The sequence below is a fragment of the Phalacrocorax carbo genome, chromosome 3, assembly GCF_963921805.1.
Source record: "Phalacrocorax carbo chromosome 3, bPhaCar2.1, whole genome shotgun sequence".
Classification (NCBI taxonomy): Eukaryota; Metazoa; Chordata; class Aves; order Suliformes; family Phalacrocoracidae; genus Phalacrocorax; species Phalacrocorax carbo.
The window spans coordinates 6,300,103-6,316,195 of NC_087515.1; the positions used below are offsets into that span (position 1 = coordinate 6,300,103).

General features: G+C 36.7%; 1 protein-coding gene across 2 annotated transcripts in view; it reads right to left on the minus strand.

The window, feature by feature from the left end:
* Positions 1-647: 647 nt before the first annotated feature.
* TARBP1 (TAR (HIV-1) RNA binding protein 1) overlaps positions 648-16,093 on the minus strand; it is a 38,579-nt gene continuing 23,133 nt past the window's right edge. Inside the window, exons 18-30 of one of the 2 annotated variants that reach the window (XM_064445714.1) lie at positions 14,975-15,174; positions 14,771-14,842; positions 12,927-13,047; positions 11,461-11,571; positions 10,772-10,921; positions 8,892-8,978; positions 7,821-8,017; positions 6,569-6,650; positions 5,057-5,228; positions 4,617-4,808; positions 3,511-3,635; positions 2,307-2,443; positions 648-1,028 (exon numbers count right to left, since the gene is read on the minus strand). In XM_064445714.1, the coding sequence (XP_064301784.1) occupies positions 863-1,028; positions 2,307-2,443; positions 3,511-3,635; positions 4,617-4,808; positions 5,057-5,228; positions 6,569-6,650; positions 7,821-8,017; positions 8,892-8,978; positions 10,772-10,921; positions 11,461-11,571; positions 12,927-13,047; positions 14,771-14,842; positions 14,975-15,174 (1,812 nt within the window). In that variant the 3' untranslated portion in view covers positions 648-862. Of the gene's footprint in view, positions 1,029-2,306; positions 2,444-3,454; positions 3,636-4,616; positions 4,809-5,056; positions 5,229-6,568; positions 6,651-7,820; positions 8,018-8,891; positions 8,979-10,771; positions 10,922-11,460; positions 11,572-12,926; positions 13,048-14,770; positions 14,843-14,974; positions 15,175-16,093 lie in introns of those variants that run through there. The other variant, XM_064445715.1, reaches the window with a different exon arrangement.

A 16,093-nucleotide genomic window follows, 5' to 3' on the forward strand; every position in this document is an offset into this window, starting at 1 on the left:
TTTCCTTAAAAAAAAAAGTGGTATCCTAAGGAGGTGGTGGTATAATTAATTTGTATTTATCATTTACCAAATATTTCTAAGTATTTTAAAACACAGTTTAAGTCAGACATCAGTTTATAAAACAGCAGGCATTATACATGATAGGTAATTTACATATTTTGAGTGTACTGTTTACACATGTAAATTAATGTTTTACATTAGCGATAAGAGTCAGTTTTCAATCAGTATCTCTGTTAGAAGTATGGCAGGTTTTTATCACGATACTCACATTATGGCCTTTTGTGTAATTTAGTTGTTTGATTACCTTACTGATGCAACTCCATTAAAGATGCAGACTCTTTACAGCAGGATTAGTAGACTTGACCATAGAAGGCATATGAACAAGGGAAGCGCAGGCCATTTTTAAGAATGTAAGTAAATTTACCTTGCAAAAATTATATAATCCAGTATATCTAGATGCTGGAGGCATTAAATACTCTGGCTACAGTAAGTTTTGATTGTGGTTACAGGAAAGTGCCACTTCGAATTCAAACATGGTCATAACAATCAAAGTAACTGCAGTAAAAATCCCATGGTTTAGTTTTGGATTGTTCATGGTACTGTGCTGATGTTCTAACAGTAGGAAAAAAAAAATCACACATACCATATGCAATATAAATAGTATTTATTCCCAATGCAACAGTTTTATTTAAGGAGGTAAAGTATTAAGGCATTTTAAAATCAGTCTGAACTAGAGAATAAAACATGCAAAACTTAAGAATCCACAGTCACCCTGAGTTTGTATCTCATCTATTCAGAATTCCATGTTGTAGCACCATAGGAAGTCACCCAGCTGTACTATAAGGCACGAAACTCTTGGCAGTTATTTTTGTTGTTTTTGCTTGATCACTTGCTGCCTTGTATACTCCCAAATCAGCAGAGCTCCGCTTACGTGAACATTGAGTGATCGAATAATACCCTGCTGAGGAATTTCCACACAGACATCCAGGTGGTGAATCAGGTTTGCAGGGATTCCTTCATGTTCATTTCTAGTAAAAGAAGAAACAGTGACTTTCATCTGGAAAAAGATCAGTGTTCCAGAAAGCAGAAGATGCAAAAGTCACAACAGCATCAAAACACCATTTGACAAATGGTGCATCTGCCCTCAATATAACTGATGGGAACAAGAAATGATTTTATTTAAAAGCAATAATACATTATAGATACAAAGACAACGTGGGAGACCTGACTAAGCTTCGACGTAGGAGAACTGGTAGAACACTTCATGTTTAATTCACTGATCCAGCAATAGCTGAACACCCAACATAAGGACTTCCTCTCTGCCTTTATTTTGAAACTACCCTTACATAGCAAAACCGCTCTAGATGAGATGACCAGGACACGAAGCTGCTGGCACAGCAGGGAAGCTCAGTCACCCACTTTACATTCAGTGAGGTCTTGGTGCAAGGGAAGCCTTGAAATGGAAATGTTTCACCTCTTCAGAATGAACAGACCAGAAGATACCAAAGGTTATCAGTAATTAAAACTATGTTTTTAATCAGAAGAGAGCAAAGTGATTATGAGAACTACATTCTGAAGACAAGCTACATACAAAAAGGTTTGAAAAACAGGTATTTCTGCCCACTTTGTCCTCAAAGGATAGAGAGACAGGACCTTCCTGGTCTCACTCAGTGGCCCTGCAATTCCAGTAGCTTTCTGACTTGTAGGCACTTTCCTCTAGATTTCATGAGGTAGCCTCCCCTTTGTTGCATCTGAGGCTTTCCTCATTATTGGAACTGGTTACTGCTATTATCTGAAGTCGCCCCAGCCTCTGCTTGTACCACAAAAGCTTGCTACTTCATCCTGTGCCTCACTCTTAATTTTTAAAGCATCTCCCAGCTATGCATGCCCCAACTCTGCTCCAGCCCTCCTCACTAAGTTAAGCAGGGCAAACAGGCCGCCCTCCCTGCTGAGGTCACTGCAGCCTACACATACAGGGCCCCATATTACTAAAGAGAACAGACGGTATCTCTGTCCGACCTGGAAAACTATAATCCATGCTGTTGCTAACTCTACCTATTTAAAAAAAAGTCGTAGGGTATGGAGAGGTTATTAGCATGAGGAAGATGGTTCAGGAGTAGATATCAATACCTCCCACTCCTCAGCTCCTCAGCACACAAAGCCAAGCTCTGCTGTTTCCATAATCCCTTCCTATTCTAAATCCACCTTTACCAGTGTCAGTTGGTTTTCATTTGTCCAAACTCGGAGTAGCAGAAGGGATGCAGCACTGCAAGAGGTCAATTTACAAAAAAAGTGTGTGTTCTTACCCCAGCAGTAATAGTGACTTCTCTGGGAAGCAGTATTCCGTAAGATCAAAACTTTTAGCTGTCTGCTCTACACCAATAATAGTGTAGCCTTCTGCTTTTTTCTGCTGTAAATAATCAACAAGCTGAGGTGGTTTCACCTGTCCATCAAAAGTAGAGAGAAATGTACAAATATTTAAATACTGTCATTTATAAATTTCTGAAGTGACTGTAAAAATCAATTTACTTACACAGTTTTTAAGATTAATGACTTCTATCCCCAAAGACTCTGTCCATATACGTAGCTTACCATTTTAAAAACTCTTCAGCGATAGCACACAAGGTTAAGTAATGCCACAAATATATGAATACAATGAACAAAGGCTTTTCTATGTTCTGACAGCTACAGGCCTCCCGTGAATGTAAAAGAATCACTCTTGCATAGGGATAAGGTGCATAGTTGTTATTTAACCTGGAACCCCTTCCCAAAACAATGTAACAGCCAGTATTGAAGTTATGTGGTTGCCTCACATGCCCGCATGACAACTTGTGATCGCTTGCAGGGAAGGATTTCTTAATTGTCTTCATCCTACTCTCTAAACTGCTTATTTGTATTAAATGACAGTTTCTTCATGCAACAGAAAGTCTATCATCAGTACAATTCAGTACAGAGATTAGGCACGACATCATGTGTCCATCAGCATTCTGTTTTAGGCAGAACAGACTTCAGTTATCTTGATCTGAAGAAAAATCTTAATAGGATGAAAATAAACACCGTGGAAAAGAAAAAAGAAGTTGCACTGAATTTTTCAGATTAAACAACACTGATCTTGAAAAACAGATTATAATAAAATATTGCAAACATTTTCTACCAAATACTAAGCATATGGGTTGACACACTCATTTTTATAAGCTAGTTAGTAGGTTCTGAAAGCTCGGCACAAGTTAGCTTCAGGCAACTCAAAGATTACACCGATGAAGTTGCCAAAAGCAATGGACCAAGCAAGATAAATGAAGTGTTATTCAACTTTTATAAATACATGTTAAATTCCAACACACCACCATAACACACACAGTAAGATGTAACAATGACAGCTCACATAATCAGGAGCTTCTGTTAAATAAAAAGGTCGTTTTGCAAGAGGAAAAAAAAAAGATTCTCAACTATGCACCTGATGCACTGAAGACGTACAGTACACTTTTTAGGTATTAAAATGTTTCCATTCACCTCAACAAGGGGGAGCCACTGCTCTGCCGAAACACTAAGATGCTGAAACTGCTTATCCTGTATATAATGAAGACTGCCGACAACTAGTGCAGATGCCCCAAATATTTCACTTGTACGACACAAGCCTACAAACAGAAGAATTAAAGTGATTTTTCTGTAGAAAATGAACACCAAGCCAGAATATTTTAGCAAGAGAAAACGGACAAAGAATCGGAAAGAGAAATGGTTACATTAGTACTTTAGTCCTCTATTTTTAATCAGTTTCAGGTGCTTCTTACATCTGTTCAAGTCACACCTTGTTCCATATAATTTAACAGAAAAAAAATGTTTTTTAACTAACAGAATGATAAGAATTAGAAAAGCACCATGCCTGACAATGTGCTTCTACAACACTAATTAAACACAGTAATGTGTCAGTGTAAAAGCCTAGGCAGGGATGGATGGACACATACACGCCTAAGATCTAAACCCAGTCCCTGTTAAATGAAAAGCTTAAGAGAATGACACATTACAGCATTACAGCACAGACAGCACCAGCTTATGGGCTTATTTTTCAGTAACAGTCTCACTGCAGATATTTAAAGTACCAAAAACAGCAGGCACAATGCAATGAAATATTGCACAAGCTGTGATATAATAAATCCTGCAAATTTTGTGGAGTACTTAATCAGAAGCAGGCACTTTCCTGTCCAACAGTCATGAGAAACTAGTAGGTCTACAAGATTTGGTTTAATTGTTGTAGGAAAATAATGTAAAAGCATATTATTTCCTTTAACTGCATACACAGTTGAAAAACTCAACTGTAACAAAGAATATAAAAAACAGTAAGAAACTGAGCACGCTTTAGAGCAAAGTTCTTTTTAATTAATGCATGCTATGTGTAAGTACTGGTTGTTTTTTTTTCTTAAAATGTAACTATAGAAATCCCCTTCTTCTGAAGCAGGTAGTATTTCCTTTGGTTACCAGTTTTTTGCAGGATAATTCTCTTTCTCTGAGCGGTACTTAAATAATTTTCTAATTATCAATATACAATGAAATCCATTCTTATTATCCAAGTGGACTCTAAGGTCTAAAATAAAAGTTTACAAACGTGTAATCAACCTTACCTCCTAAATTGGTAGGTTTATCAATAAGTGAAGCCACGACAATCAGTCTGCTGTTTGATTTACCGAGTTTAGCAGCACGATCCTGAAATACCATTTCCAGGTCTAAACTAGGAGTACTGTTCTTCCAGGGTATAATCTTTTTCTGAACATCAGTCCATTCTGTCTGGCTATCTGTTTCAACTGAATTTGAACCTGTAAAAACAAGTATTTGTCATACAGCTATGCAAGCCGTAGTGAAACTACTGCTCCGGTGAAGAAGATTATCTACATGGTAATACTGTAGACACCATTAGCCATCTACTATTATTTTATGGCACATACTCTGCTCACACAAATACAAGGCTTCTTGAGCAGGATAGCACAGAGATCAGACTAAATACAGAAGTATACAGCTACTACCTACAAATAATTATATTTAATACAGATGAGCTATATTTTACCCATGTCTTGCTGAGACCAGTCACTTGGTTTCAGATCAAGAAGTTCTGTTCGAGAATGATACCACTGAAATGTTGGTGGCAAAGCAACGTCAGTGAATCTGTCAAATTTAGCGAGCGAGATCCATTCATCTTCAGCAAGTTCCGAAAGGCGGGGAAGCGTGTAAAATATTGTCTGCAATGTAGCACAGTATTATTAGCAGAGCACCACTAAAAGCAAGCAAAACAGGAAATAAATTAACCTCTGGTAATTTTATCGCACCCATCTTTTGTTTAGTATTCTATGATTTTAATACTTGTTTCTCTTGGCACTTGATATGATTTACTAATATCTCTCTCAATATCCATCACTTTACACATAGTGCTATCCCAAACTTTCATAAATCTCATCTTTTTCTCTCTTGATTAGACCTTTTTTAAGGATCTGCATTGATTACTGTTCTGAAATTCTAGAATACCACAGAATTACTGCTGTGCTTCTCAGCACAGAGGTCTTGTGAAAATGTTTTACGTGTAATGCTAAAAGTTTTCAGATGCCCTTATGAACTTCTAGTAAAGAATGCGGATTGATTTGATGTCAAAAGGAATACAGTCAAAAGCATTAAAATCTAGTGGTAAAGTCTAACTCAGCACTGCCAATAGAGCTAACCACAATCTATCAAGGAGGAACACGCACACCCCCAAGGGAAAGGCTGAATAAGATGACGAGTTTAAAATCCAGACATTTTGTTTATCTCAGTGCACCCTCAAGATGAAGGTGAAGACGTGCCCTGAATGCATTTAAATACTTAACAAATATTAGCCTTGCTTTTTTTTTTTCTTTTTTGTTCAGGATTTTCACTTCCAAAGTTTGCTACGTCATATCTAGTATATTTAAGTGTTCACAAAAATATTTCACAGAACATCAGTTAAAAAAAAGAAGAAAATTCCTCCTCTGAAGATGGCACTGTTTATGCCAGACTACACGTACCCCTCTTCGCATTTATGTTTGTCATCTATTTTCATCCTAGTTCCTCTATCTCTCATTTTTATCTGCATTTTTGCCTGCCTTCCCTCAGTGTTTATTCAGCTCTCTATTACTTAAACTACAGCAAAAAGGATTGCTGAAAAAGATGCTCTAGGAGTTATATATCTGTATCCCATTCCCATTAAACAACAATTTGGTTAAGCAACCTCAAATCACTTCCAAGAACAGGACGTGTCTCAAAAATCTTAACAAATGACATGAAATTAAGTAGATGCTCTTCAGTTATTAGAAGTAACTTTTCCAGCCACAAATATAAAACCTGATTAACTCCCACACAGATGGGCACATCCATCACACGTACCTCTTCTTAATTGAGCTAGGTTTTTAACACAGTATAAATTAGAGAATTAAGCTGCAGTCTTAGTCTAAAATGCATCACAATTTAGGTGAAGTAATTTTTCAGAGTTTTAAATGAATAATAGTTGTTCATTATTCATCCTCCATTAGAACTATGCAAATACAGTGATCGTCAATAGTCTTGGACTTGCCTCTAGACTATAATCCTCAAGTGGATGAAATGTTGCAAAGAAGAAATGATCTTGGATTCGCTGCCAGTTCCTTCTAGCATTCCTGCAGTTGCAGAAAGGAACGCAAGATGAACAAAAAAAGCAACGTACTAGATTTTTTTTTTTTATATTGTCAAATTGGAATAAGGCAACCTGATTGAAATTGCTGTATGGGAAAAAAATACTTTAACAGTTAAGTAAGGATCCATTTAAAATCAAGCAAACAACCCCCCCCCAAAACCAACCAACAACAAAAAAACCCCAAACCCCAAACAAAATAAACAAAAAACTTCAAAAGACCAAAGAAACAGCATTCCAGAAATAAGTTTTATTTATGTTGTTTCAAGAAAGGCCCATAACATGTCTCCAAATTCTATTATCGAAAGATGCAAGTTCCACAAGAAAGGGTATCCCACCTAGGCCCTCTGAAGGAAACAGAATACTATCCTACGGTTCAGCGACAACTTCTGGCTGTCAAAAAAAAAAAAAAAAAGGCAGCAGACTCCTCCGCTGCTGCTTTATTCCATCCCATGTCTTGATGTGGGTGATTTAACAGTGACTCTGATCAGAGAAATGAAAAACATGGGACTGCTGCTGACATTAGTTATGTCAGCTGACAACACTGTCAGAAATTCTAAATAATTTTAAACAACTCCTAAGACAGGGCTAAAAACAAACAAAAAAATGGTATGAACACACCGACAGTACAAAATTTAACTGAATTGTTGTATTTCCAAATCAGTAAGCAGAAAAGCATTTCTGTAAAGCTCATTTAATCATCATCCAAAATTAATTTCCCTATCCATTTTTCTCCCACAGAAGTTCTTTCAAACATTAACACTGAAAACATTTCAGATTTTATATTTGAGAATTTACCGGTATCAAGAAGTTTGGAAGAATGATTTGTATTGCTTCAAAACCCATCAGGTAAGAAAATTAAGCATTCCTGACTGTCTTTTTTAACCCACCCCTAAACTATGAGCATTGTTTGAACATGCCTTGGTTTTTTTCTGTTGCGCTTTTAGACTGTAACGCTACACTGAATTATCACTTAATTTTCTTTGCTGATCATTAGACTTCCGTTTCCAAGTCTTGGTTTCTTTTTTAACAGAATAACCACCCCACCCCCACAAAACCCCAGAGAAATCAGCAAGTGCTATTTTAGAAAATTAGACTTGCTGCAAATGGCTCAGAAGAACAATATTAAGCTGTAAGTCAGAAAAATGTTACTAACCCTGTGCCATGCATGTTTTCCACTTGTTGAAGGCTAGATTCAATAACTGGTGTCAGAGCTTCAAATTCTTCCACATGCAACATTCTGCACATACTCCAAACTTTTTTAAGGGCAACTAACGCATAAAGTCGAACACTGAAATTATGGTTGAAACACCACTGTAGAACAACTATGAGGGCTTTCTTCAAAGCTGGCTTCTAAAAAAAAAAACGAAGCAATTTCTTCCATTTATATTAAGTCTTAACATACCATTTAGAAGTATGGCTCAAGGAACAGCGGCTTCCTCATAAAACAGCCTTTCAGAAAGTCCAAAGTTTTAACAGTACAAATATGCGCAAATAGAGGCTTCATAATGTGGTTCTGATTTCCTTCCTTCCTTCTCACTAGGGCATAGACCTACAGCACCACTTGTGTTTTGCAAATTTATTCATTTGGTTTAAACATTATATTTCTGCATACAAGGAAACCTCTATTAACTTCTGATTTTTAGCACTTAGAAAGCTGATCTTGCAAATGTATACAAACAGTAAAAAAAACCCAAACAACAAATGCCTGGCTTGCTACAGGTGTGAAGTACCTGACCTACTGTAACATCTGACTGTACTTCATCCTCTATTTTAAAGTTCAGTTAAAAATTTGAGAATTTCAAATAAAGAATTCTAAATGTAACATGGACTAGCTATTGCCAAAGAACTCCATATCTGAGTGCTATTATTCTATAGCAAGATCACCTTCTTCCAGGTTCTCTCTGCCCAATTTCATGCAGATTAAAAAAGAGCAGCAAGAAAAACAGACCCAGGTGCATCCAAATGTTTAGTTAAAAACTGGAGTAGCTATTCTAGAAAAACTCACAGTTAATAAGGTCCTATGTATCAGAACATCTGCCATTTAGTGAATTTTCCTAAGTTCAATACGTGACAGAGGCGACATGAAGAGTTAGTGTTTTCCACATCCAAGGATACCTTGGTAGAAGTAGGTATTAAAAAAGTTTTGAAAACAGACTGCAAAAACGCTTTTTATTTCACATACAGTGCAACTGAATAAAGAAGGAACACTTTTAGTCAAACTTACCTTCTCTGATGTATTTTGAAGAACAATGTCAAAGTGTGATAACACTGATAAAAATGTACAGATGCTTGTTTTAAGCTTTTCTTCATCCTAAAGCAGAACAGAATGTAACAAAAAATACAGGGTATAAAAACATTTTATATATGTGTAAGTTTTCACAGAATGTTCTGCAGCTGCAATATCAACAGTATTAAAAAAATAGGTGTTTCCATAACAACGTTTACTAAAATACAAAGTTCTATTATTAAGATTTCATTTCCCTAACACATTATTTGCTTTCTACTAAAACATCAATCAGAACGAAGTATACAGCAGTGTAACTGAGCTAAAATTCAACGCAAATTCACTGTATTCTGCCCACCCTGGAAAACCCTAAACTCAATAAAACCTTGGGGATTCTCTTCAGTGCTCGCACTTTTCCACATCAATACAAATGTGGGTATCAGACGCAGACTGATCAGCATCATCCATGGTCTGTACTGGAAGAAATGAGTGTCCACACTTCTGCTCCCCACTTCTCTTCACACACCTAGTTCCTATTCATCCATTTTGCCACAGCATTGCACTGCGTGCTCAAGTTCAGTTTATTTTTCAATAGGATCCTGACAATCCTTTTCAGAGTCACTGTTTTTCAGGACAGCCTCTGAAAATACAATCTGTATTCCTTTTCCATAAATCTACATTTCTTCTGCTTGCTCCATTTGTTTCAGTGGGCCCCCTGTGATTCAGTACATTTGTTATCAGCATGAGATCGTTTTGATCCAATAGATTATCATCTACTAAGACGATAGCAATTCCAACTGCCTGAGCTCTTGGAAAGAATGCTGAAATAGGAAACAGTTACATCCCCTACAGCACTTTCCATCAGTTCAGATAGGCATGACAAGCCATCTTTATGCACTTAAAAAAAAGTATAAATTGTAAATTGAAAGAGAAATTTCTTCCCTCCAAGCACAAAAAAGAAACAAAACCCCCAAGAAACACAGCACATATCACTGGCAAGCAAAGTTGTCTCAGAGCAGTATTAAAAACATGCCTGGTTTGGGGCAAAAAAGTACATACAGTTTTCCAATTTTTCTATTTGATTTTAATTCTTGTCCTACTGTTCGGCTTTTTAAAAAACTACGGTAGCAGCTAGGCTATTTGAGAAGCAATAAGAAATCTACATTTAACTACTGCGAGTGGTGAGCTTCATGACTTCCTACCCACTGGAGGAGATGCCAGTACATACATTTTCTACTCAGCCCAAATGTATAATGCGAACAAATTCAAGGGTATGAAAATACAAACAATTGATACAGGTCAACTCTTACAGGTAATTACTTAAAGAACCCAAGACATAATAATAAAATGCTTCTAAGTCAGTTCTCCTCAGTCAACCCTTTCATGACTTTTGGGTACCATAACTCAAACCTGCCTCCATTTCTGGAGCCACAGTACGGAACTCCGTTGTCAGAGAAGTCCATGTTAAAAGCTGCAAATTGAATAGGTGTTATGCAAGTCATGCTCCCACTGACAAACAAGATGCAGAAGACAAAAGCTGGGTGTGGCAACCACAAGTGACTTTGCAGTGTCTTCCCAAACACAATCTAGGGCATCCATGTGTTCCTTGGTAACTGCAGAGTACTCTGAGCAGAGTAGCATGTCATAAAGGGAAATGTCTCCACTGGAAGAATTCCCTTGTCTTTAGCCACTTTGATGTCACAAATTTCTAAATGCCTCAGACTATAGTCCAGACTGACTTCCAAGTTTAATTTAATCTGCTTGACAACCCACTGCTTCTTAAGGATAATTGGAATATATAGAAAGTAACATATGGGAAGACAATCTGTACCCTCTTTGTTTAAATTACCCTTCAAGTGAATGCCAAAGTTCCTACTTACATAGCAAAAGCAATCCCAGAATTTTTTAAGGAATTGGGGGTATTTATGTAGACTCAGGATAACAAGCCATTCTATGAAGTATTTCACAGATGCCTGATTGTTACCAAATCCAGCCTGGAAAACTTTGTCGAGGGTTCCACATAAAAAATTCTGAGAAAACAGATAATCATTTAGTATATTGTTAGAGTTATTTCCATTAAGAAGAAAAGTCTAAATAAAAGAACATTCTCAGCTTTATCATAGTATTAGAAATATCCTTAATACTCAGATGAAAACATTTTAGAACAATCTAATTTCTGTATTATACTTTGCAAATATTATTATGAAGAAGGGTTAGATGAAACTAAAATTTCTCAATTTTCTGAGTGTTCATAAAGTAACAATATTTTTACTGAAAGAAAAGCTTTAAATCAGATAGTCAGTACAGAGTTTTACCTAGGTTTAATAGGAACAATCTAGTCTCATGTAATTCACACAAATCCAAAAACCAGTTTTCAGTGACCTCTAGAAATGCATCATAAATCCATGGCTTCAGACTGAGAGAATGAAATGACACAAAACTTTTACATCAGCCATAGAGATTACATGTCTTTTATACCCTGCTATAATTTAACACACTCAGTTTGCATGACACAAAATTATTCCTGAAAGTAGGCACTTATTTAAGAATTCATAGTGAGGAGCAATACCTGATCAAGCTTCGGTAGAAGAACTAAGAGTGTCTGCCATACCCGGGTTTTAATTCTATGCTGTAAAGAGTTTGCATAATAGCGTGTTCTAGATCTGGATGCCAGTTCATCCTGAAAGCAATTTAAAAAGGTTTATTACCTATTTTTCCTTTAAAATGGAATACATGGAAATATACTACACTGTACTGAGAAAGCAGCATCTGCTTCACAGCTAGTATCAGCATTAAAGTTAGGAAAAATATATTAATTTCATTTATTTACAACTAAATTTTGAAGCTTGTCCATGAGAAGTTCGGGAAGTTGAAAAATATACGATTCCATTTAGTACTTTTACTTAAGAGCACAAAATATTAGATATTAAGACTCTTCAAACAGCAGAAAGTTGAAGAATTTACAGCACCTACTGTATATGAACAATTAAAATAGTACTACATAAAACAGCATGAAGGCTCAAGCTGTCATTTAGTTATATAAGAACTAAAGATCTAAGTGAAGAGATGAGTATATAAATGAAAACATTTCTACTTTAGTGTCTACATTTAAAAAATGGGTTTAGTCATGCTATCAATTACATCAGCTTGTAACTACAGCTCTAGTTTTGAGACAGAAATTGATATTTTGCAATAAGATGTTTTCCATGAAAGAAAGTAGATGAAATAAAAGGAGCTTTATAAAGATTTGAAACTCCTGTTCTCATATAGCTTAGATTCTTTCCCTAAGTACTCTCTTTTGGCCATCAAAATACACGACTCCCAAAACTATTTCCTTAACTTTTTAAAAAGAAAATTACTTGGTGATCCAAGTCTTACATTAATATTAAAATGCAAATGCAATTTTTACATGTTTACCCTTCCTACCTAACAAAGTAACGAAATCACTTTTAAAGCTCGCTTTTCCTACTTGATCAATCTTACAATACAAATATTAACTATTTTTCTCCAGTAGTTAACTGACAGCACTGAAGGACTACCCATTTCCTGTTCTTCAGACAAAAGCAGAATTCTATAGTACCAGAAATGCATGGGTCATGTTCTAATAGCAGCTGTGGTAATTTACCATTGATTTTACAAAAGTGCCAATGCATACGCAACTATGATATAAATGGAAAAAATCAGACCCCAGCGTCTCCATATAAAAGTCTAAGGATACAACAGCTCTCTCAATTCAAAAGGTAGTCTGCAATTGTTGAAGTGAAATGTGGTGCTTCAAAATGCAGCCTAAAGGGAGATTCTTAATGGAACAATGGTTACAATTTGGATAATGTTCCATGAAGTTAGAAAAACCACTCAAAAGCGAGAAATAAACCTGAAAGACAATTTTGGTTTGGCTGAATTAACTCCTGTCTCATAACCACAAAAGTATACTACTGGGCAAATCGAGACAGGCCATACAAACAACTGTAAATACTTTGCATTTTAGTAATTGTACTAACATTACATTTATATACCAAGAGAAATGAAGTTTACTTTATCAAGCAGCTTGATGAAAATGTCTTCCATAAATGTCTTATGCAAGGTATTTGATCCGTCCAACAAGCACAGAAATTTAATAGCACAAACCCGAACGTAGTGATCATCTCGATTTGTACTGTAAAATATTAATTAAAAAAAAAAATCAAACTCTACTTCTTCAGAAATAAAGATAATTCCTAAATTATATGTTAAAAAAGCACCTAACATCATCTTGAACAAGTTGTTTGCAGCAAGATAATAGGCAAATACCCAGAACCAAAATTTTAAGTTCTGTTCATCCTTGCTGATGAACAAAACTAGTGAGCTCCAGATAACCTGCCCCGTTTACATCTACAGGTCTTTAATAGCATCTCAGTGTTTAAAATAATTTTCTACAGAAATAGGTGTATCATGGAAAGTTTTTGTAAAGTGTAACCTTAAAACCACTAGTTCATGCTTACAGTTTTGGTCAAATATTCTAGTCCAAAACAACACTTGACTCCTATTAGTTACTCAAGGACACCTGGAATAATTAATGCCAAGAGTAGAATTGATGCCATTACAGGTAACAAAGCATCAGACAGCTGCTGGCTGTTACAACCAGACATTTGGAAACCAAGCAGCTCTTGGGAGAAAAGGCAGGAGTATTGAACTAGAAGTGGTAGTAGATTTTTAGAAACTCAGGTTTTAGCTAACACTTCCCAAAGCACTATGTTTGACTGTTTCTCTGACCTTCTTCCACTAAGTAATGGAGGGAAGCTACAAAAAGAGTTCAATAATCCAATAGCCGATGTCCCTGTTTCAAAAACTGGAGGCAGAACCTGTTGCCTGTATGCAAGCTAAAAAGGCCTACAAGCAATGTTAAAAGGCCAAGCTCCAAGACTGGCTGCATTAAAGCCTGAGTTTAACTGTCTCGTCTACAATGATGAGGTACATACCAGCACTCGGTAAATTATCTGAGTGCTACTTTTATGAGGTGAAACAATGAGGAAGTAGTTATTTCAGTTCCATTAAGGTTAACAAATGGGATATGTTTTCCTGAGAATAGTTAATGTTTTTCTACATTTTGTATATGAATTATGAATGTAACGTGATGTATATCCCTTTTACCAATATTTAAGGAGGTTGTGGATATACTCATAAAAAGCTGACTTCAGAACCAGCATCCAAGAAGGCCAACAGTATCCTAGGATGCATTAAAAGGAGTGTGGCCAGCAGATTGAAAGAGGTTATCCTCCCCCTCTACTCTGCCCTAGTGAGACCACGTTAGGAGTGCTGTGTCCAGTTTTGGGCCCCTCAGTTTAAGAAGGATGTGGAAGTGCTCGAGCAAGCCCAGCAGAGAGCTACCAGGATGATCAGGGGACTAGAGCATCTCCCATATGAGGAAAGGCTGAGAGACTTGGGCTTGTTCAGCCTGGAGAAGAGAAGACTGAGGGGGGATCTTATCAATACCTATAAATATCTGAAGGGCGGGTGTCAGGATGATGGGACTGGACTCTCTTCATTAGTGCCCAGTGACAGGACAAGGGGCGATGGGCACAAGCTGGAACACAGGATGTTCCACCTCAATATGAGAAAAAAAAACCTTCCCTGTGCGGGTGCCAGAGCAGGGGCACAGGCTGCCCAGGGAGGCTGCGGAGTCCCTTCCCTGGAGACATTCACACCCCGCCTGGATGCATTCCTGTGCCCCCTGCTCTGGGGGTGCCTGCTCAAGCAGGGGGGTTGGACAAGATGATCTCCAGAGGTCCCTTCCAACCCCTACCATTCTGTGATTCTGAGATCTTTCCTATTGTAGCATCAGTCATAACAAAGACACAATTCAGACCAAATATTGTAAGTTGTATCCTCAAAATTATTACCTTTCTGTAACAACGTTTGCTGCACATTTTTCTCCCAGATTTTCTATGAAGGCATGCACATCCTGAATAAGTCTTCACAGATGAAAGACAAAGCAACAAAATTAGCAGAATAGTATGCAAATTATTTCAATAATTATCTCAAAGTTTAAAAGAGAACAAAGCGCATAAAATTATAACAAATATAATCACAAAGATTTTTTATACCTTTGATCTCTCCTAAATACAGTTCCAAAGACACAAGCCTCGGTGATAAGTTCGCAATAATTTCCAGCATTTAAGAAAGCATTTGTCAAGGCACTTCTCTCATCAACAGTGGGAAACATCCAAGATCGACAACAATGGCTAAGGACTACATTGAAGACTCCAGTCTTTGTAGCAGACATATCTATGAGCTTGAAAATTATCTGAAAAGAAGAAATAAAAGATTCAAAATCTAGTTTTCAAAGTGCCAGAATTAGCAGAGTAATATTACAGTGGTATCTATTTTAGCAGGTCTGATCTCCTTCTGTAACCTCGAGCTGCTCAAGCTAATGCTGTCTTCAATCCATTTACAATTCCCTGGATCTAAGGGCAGGTGAATGGGCAACAATTGGCCCAAGACAGAACTGATCTTTGCCTAAACAGATGTAACACCAGATGCTTTACATGAATCTCCTGATAACTGGAACAAATGCACCTGGGCTTACTTCAGTGAGTACAAACCTGGTGTTTTCAGTCAATCCTTAGCAATTTAGATAAAAAATTAATCATTAAACAAAATTTCTTCTATAGGTAGCCGTATCACTAGTTCTCATCTTCAACAGGGATTATATTAACGTTGATGTTAAAGTTCATATTTGAGCCGAAGTGGAAAAATGTCTTTGTACCATTTACGTTTTTATTTTTTGAGGAGGTTATATTTAAGATATATGAAACAGCTATCTAGGACTTCTCCAAAACCAAGAAAAATACAACAAAAAAAACCAAAGGCCCCAAAATTTTCCTTTCCTACTCCCTTCATTAGGCTAAATGCAAAAGTAAACTTCAGTTACAAAGTAAATTTTTTTCTAAGGAATTGCAAGCTTTTGGGAGAGGAGATTCAGAATGAATAGGTGGGTTTTTATAACTTCCTTTTTAGACAACATCAGTCAGAGCTGTCCACAAGAATGGCTTTCCAGAAGGTGTGACAGCTCTTACAAGACAAAGCTTCTCTTCCCCACTCTGAAATTATACTTTTGATTACATGACAATTCTTTAACAGTAACTGTTTTTAAAGAGAAAGTTGCTCTGAATTGCTAAGGATTAAAGCACCAAGAAGCTCATGAAGAGCCTAAATTGAAATAC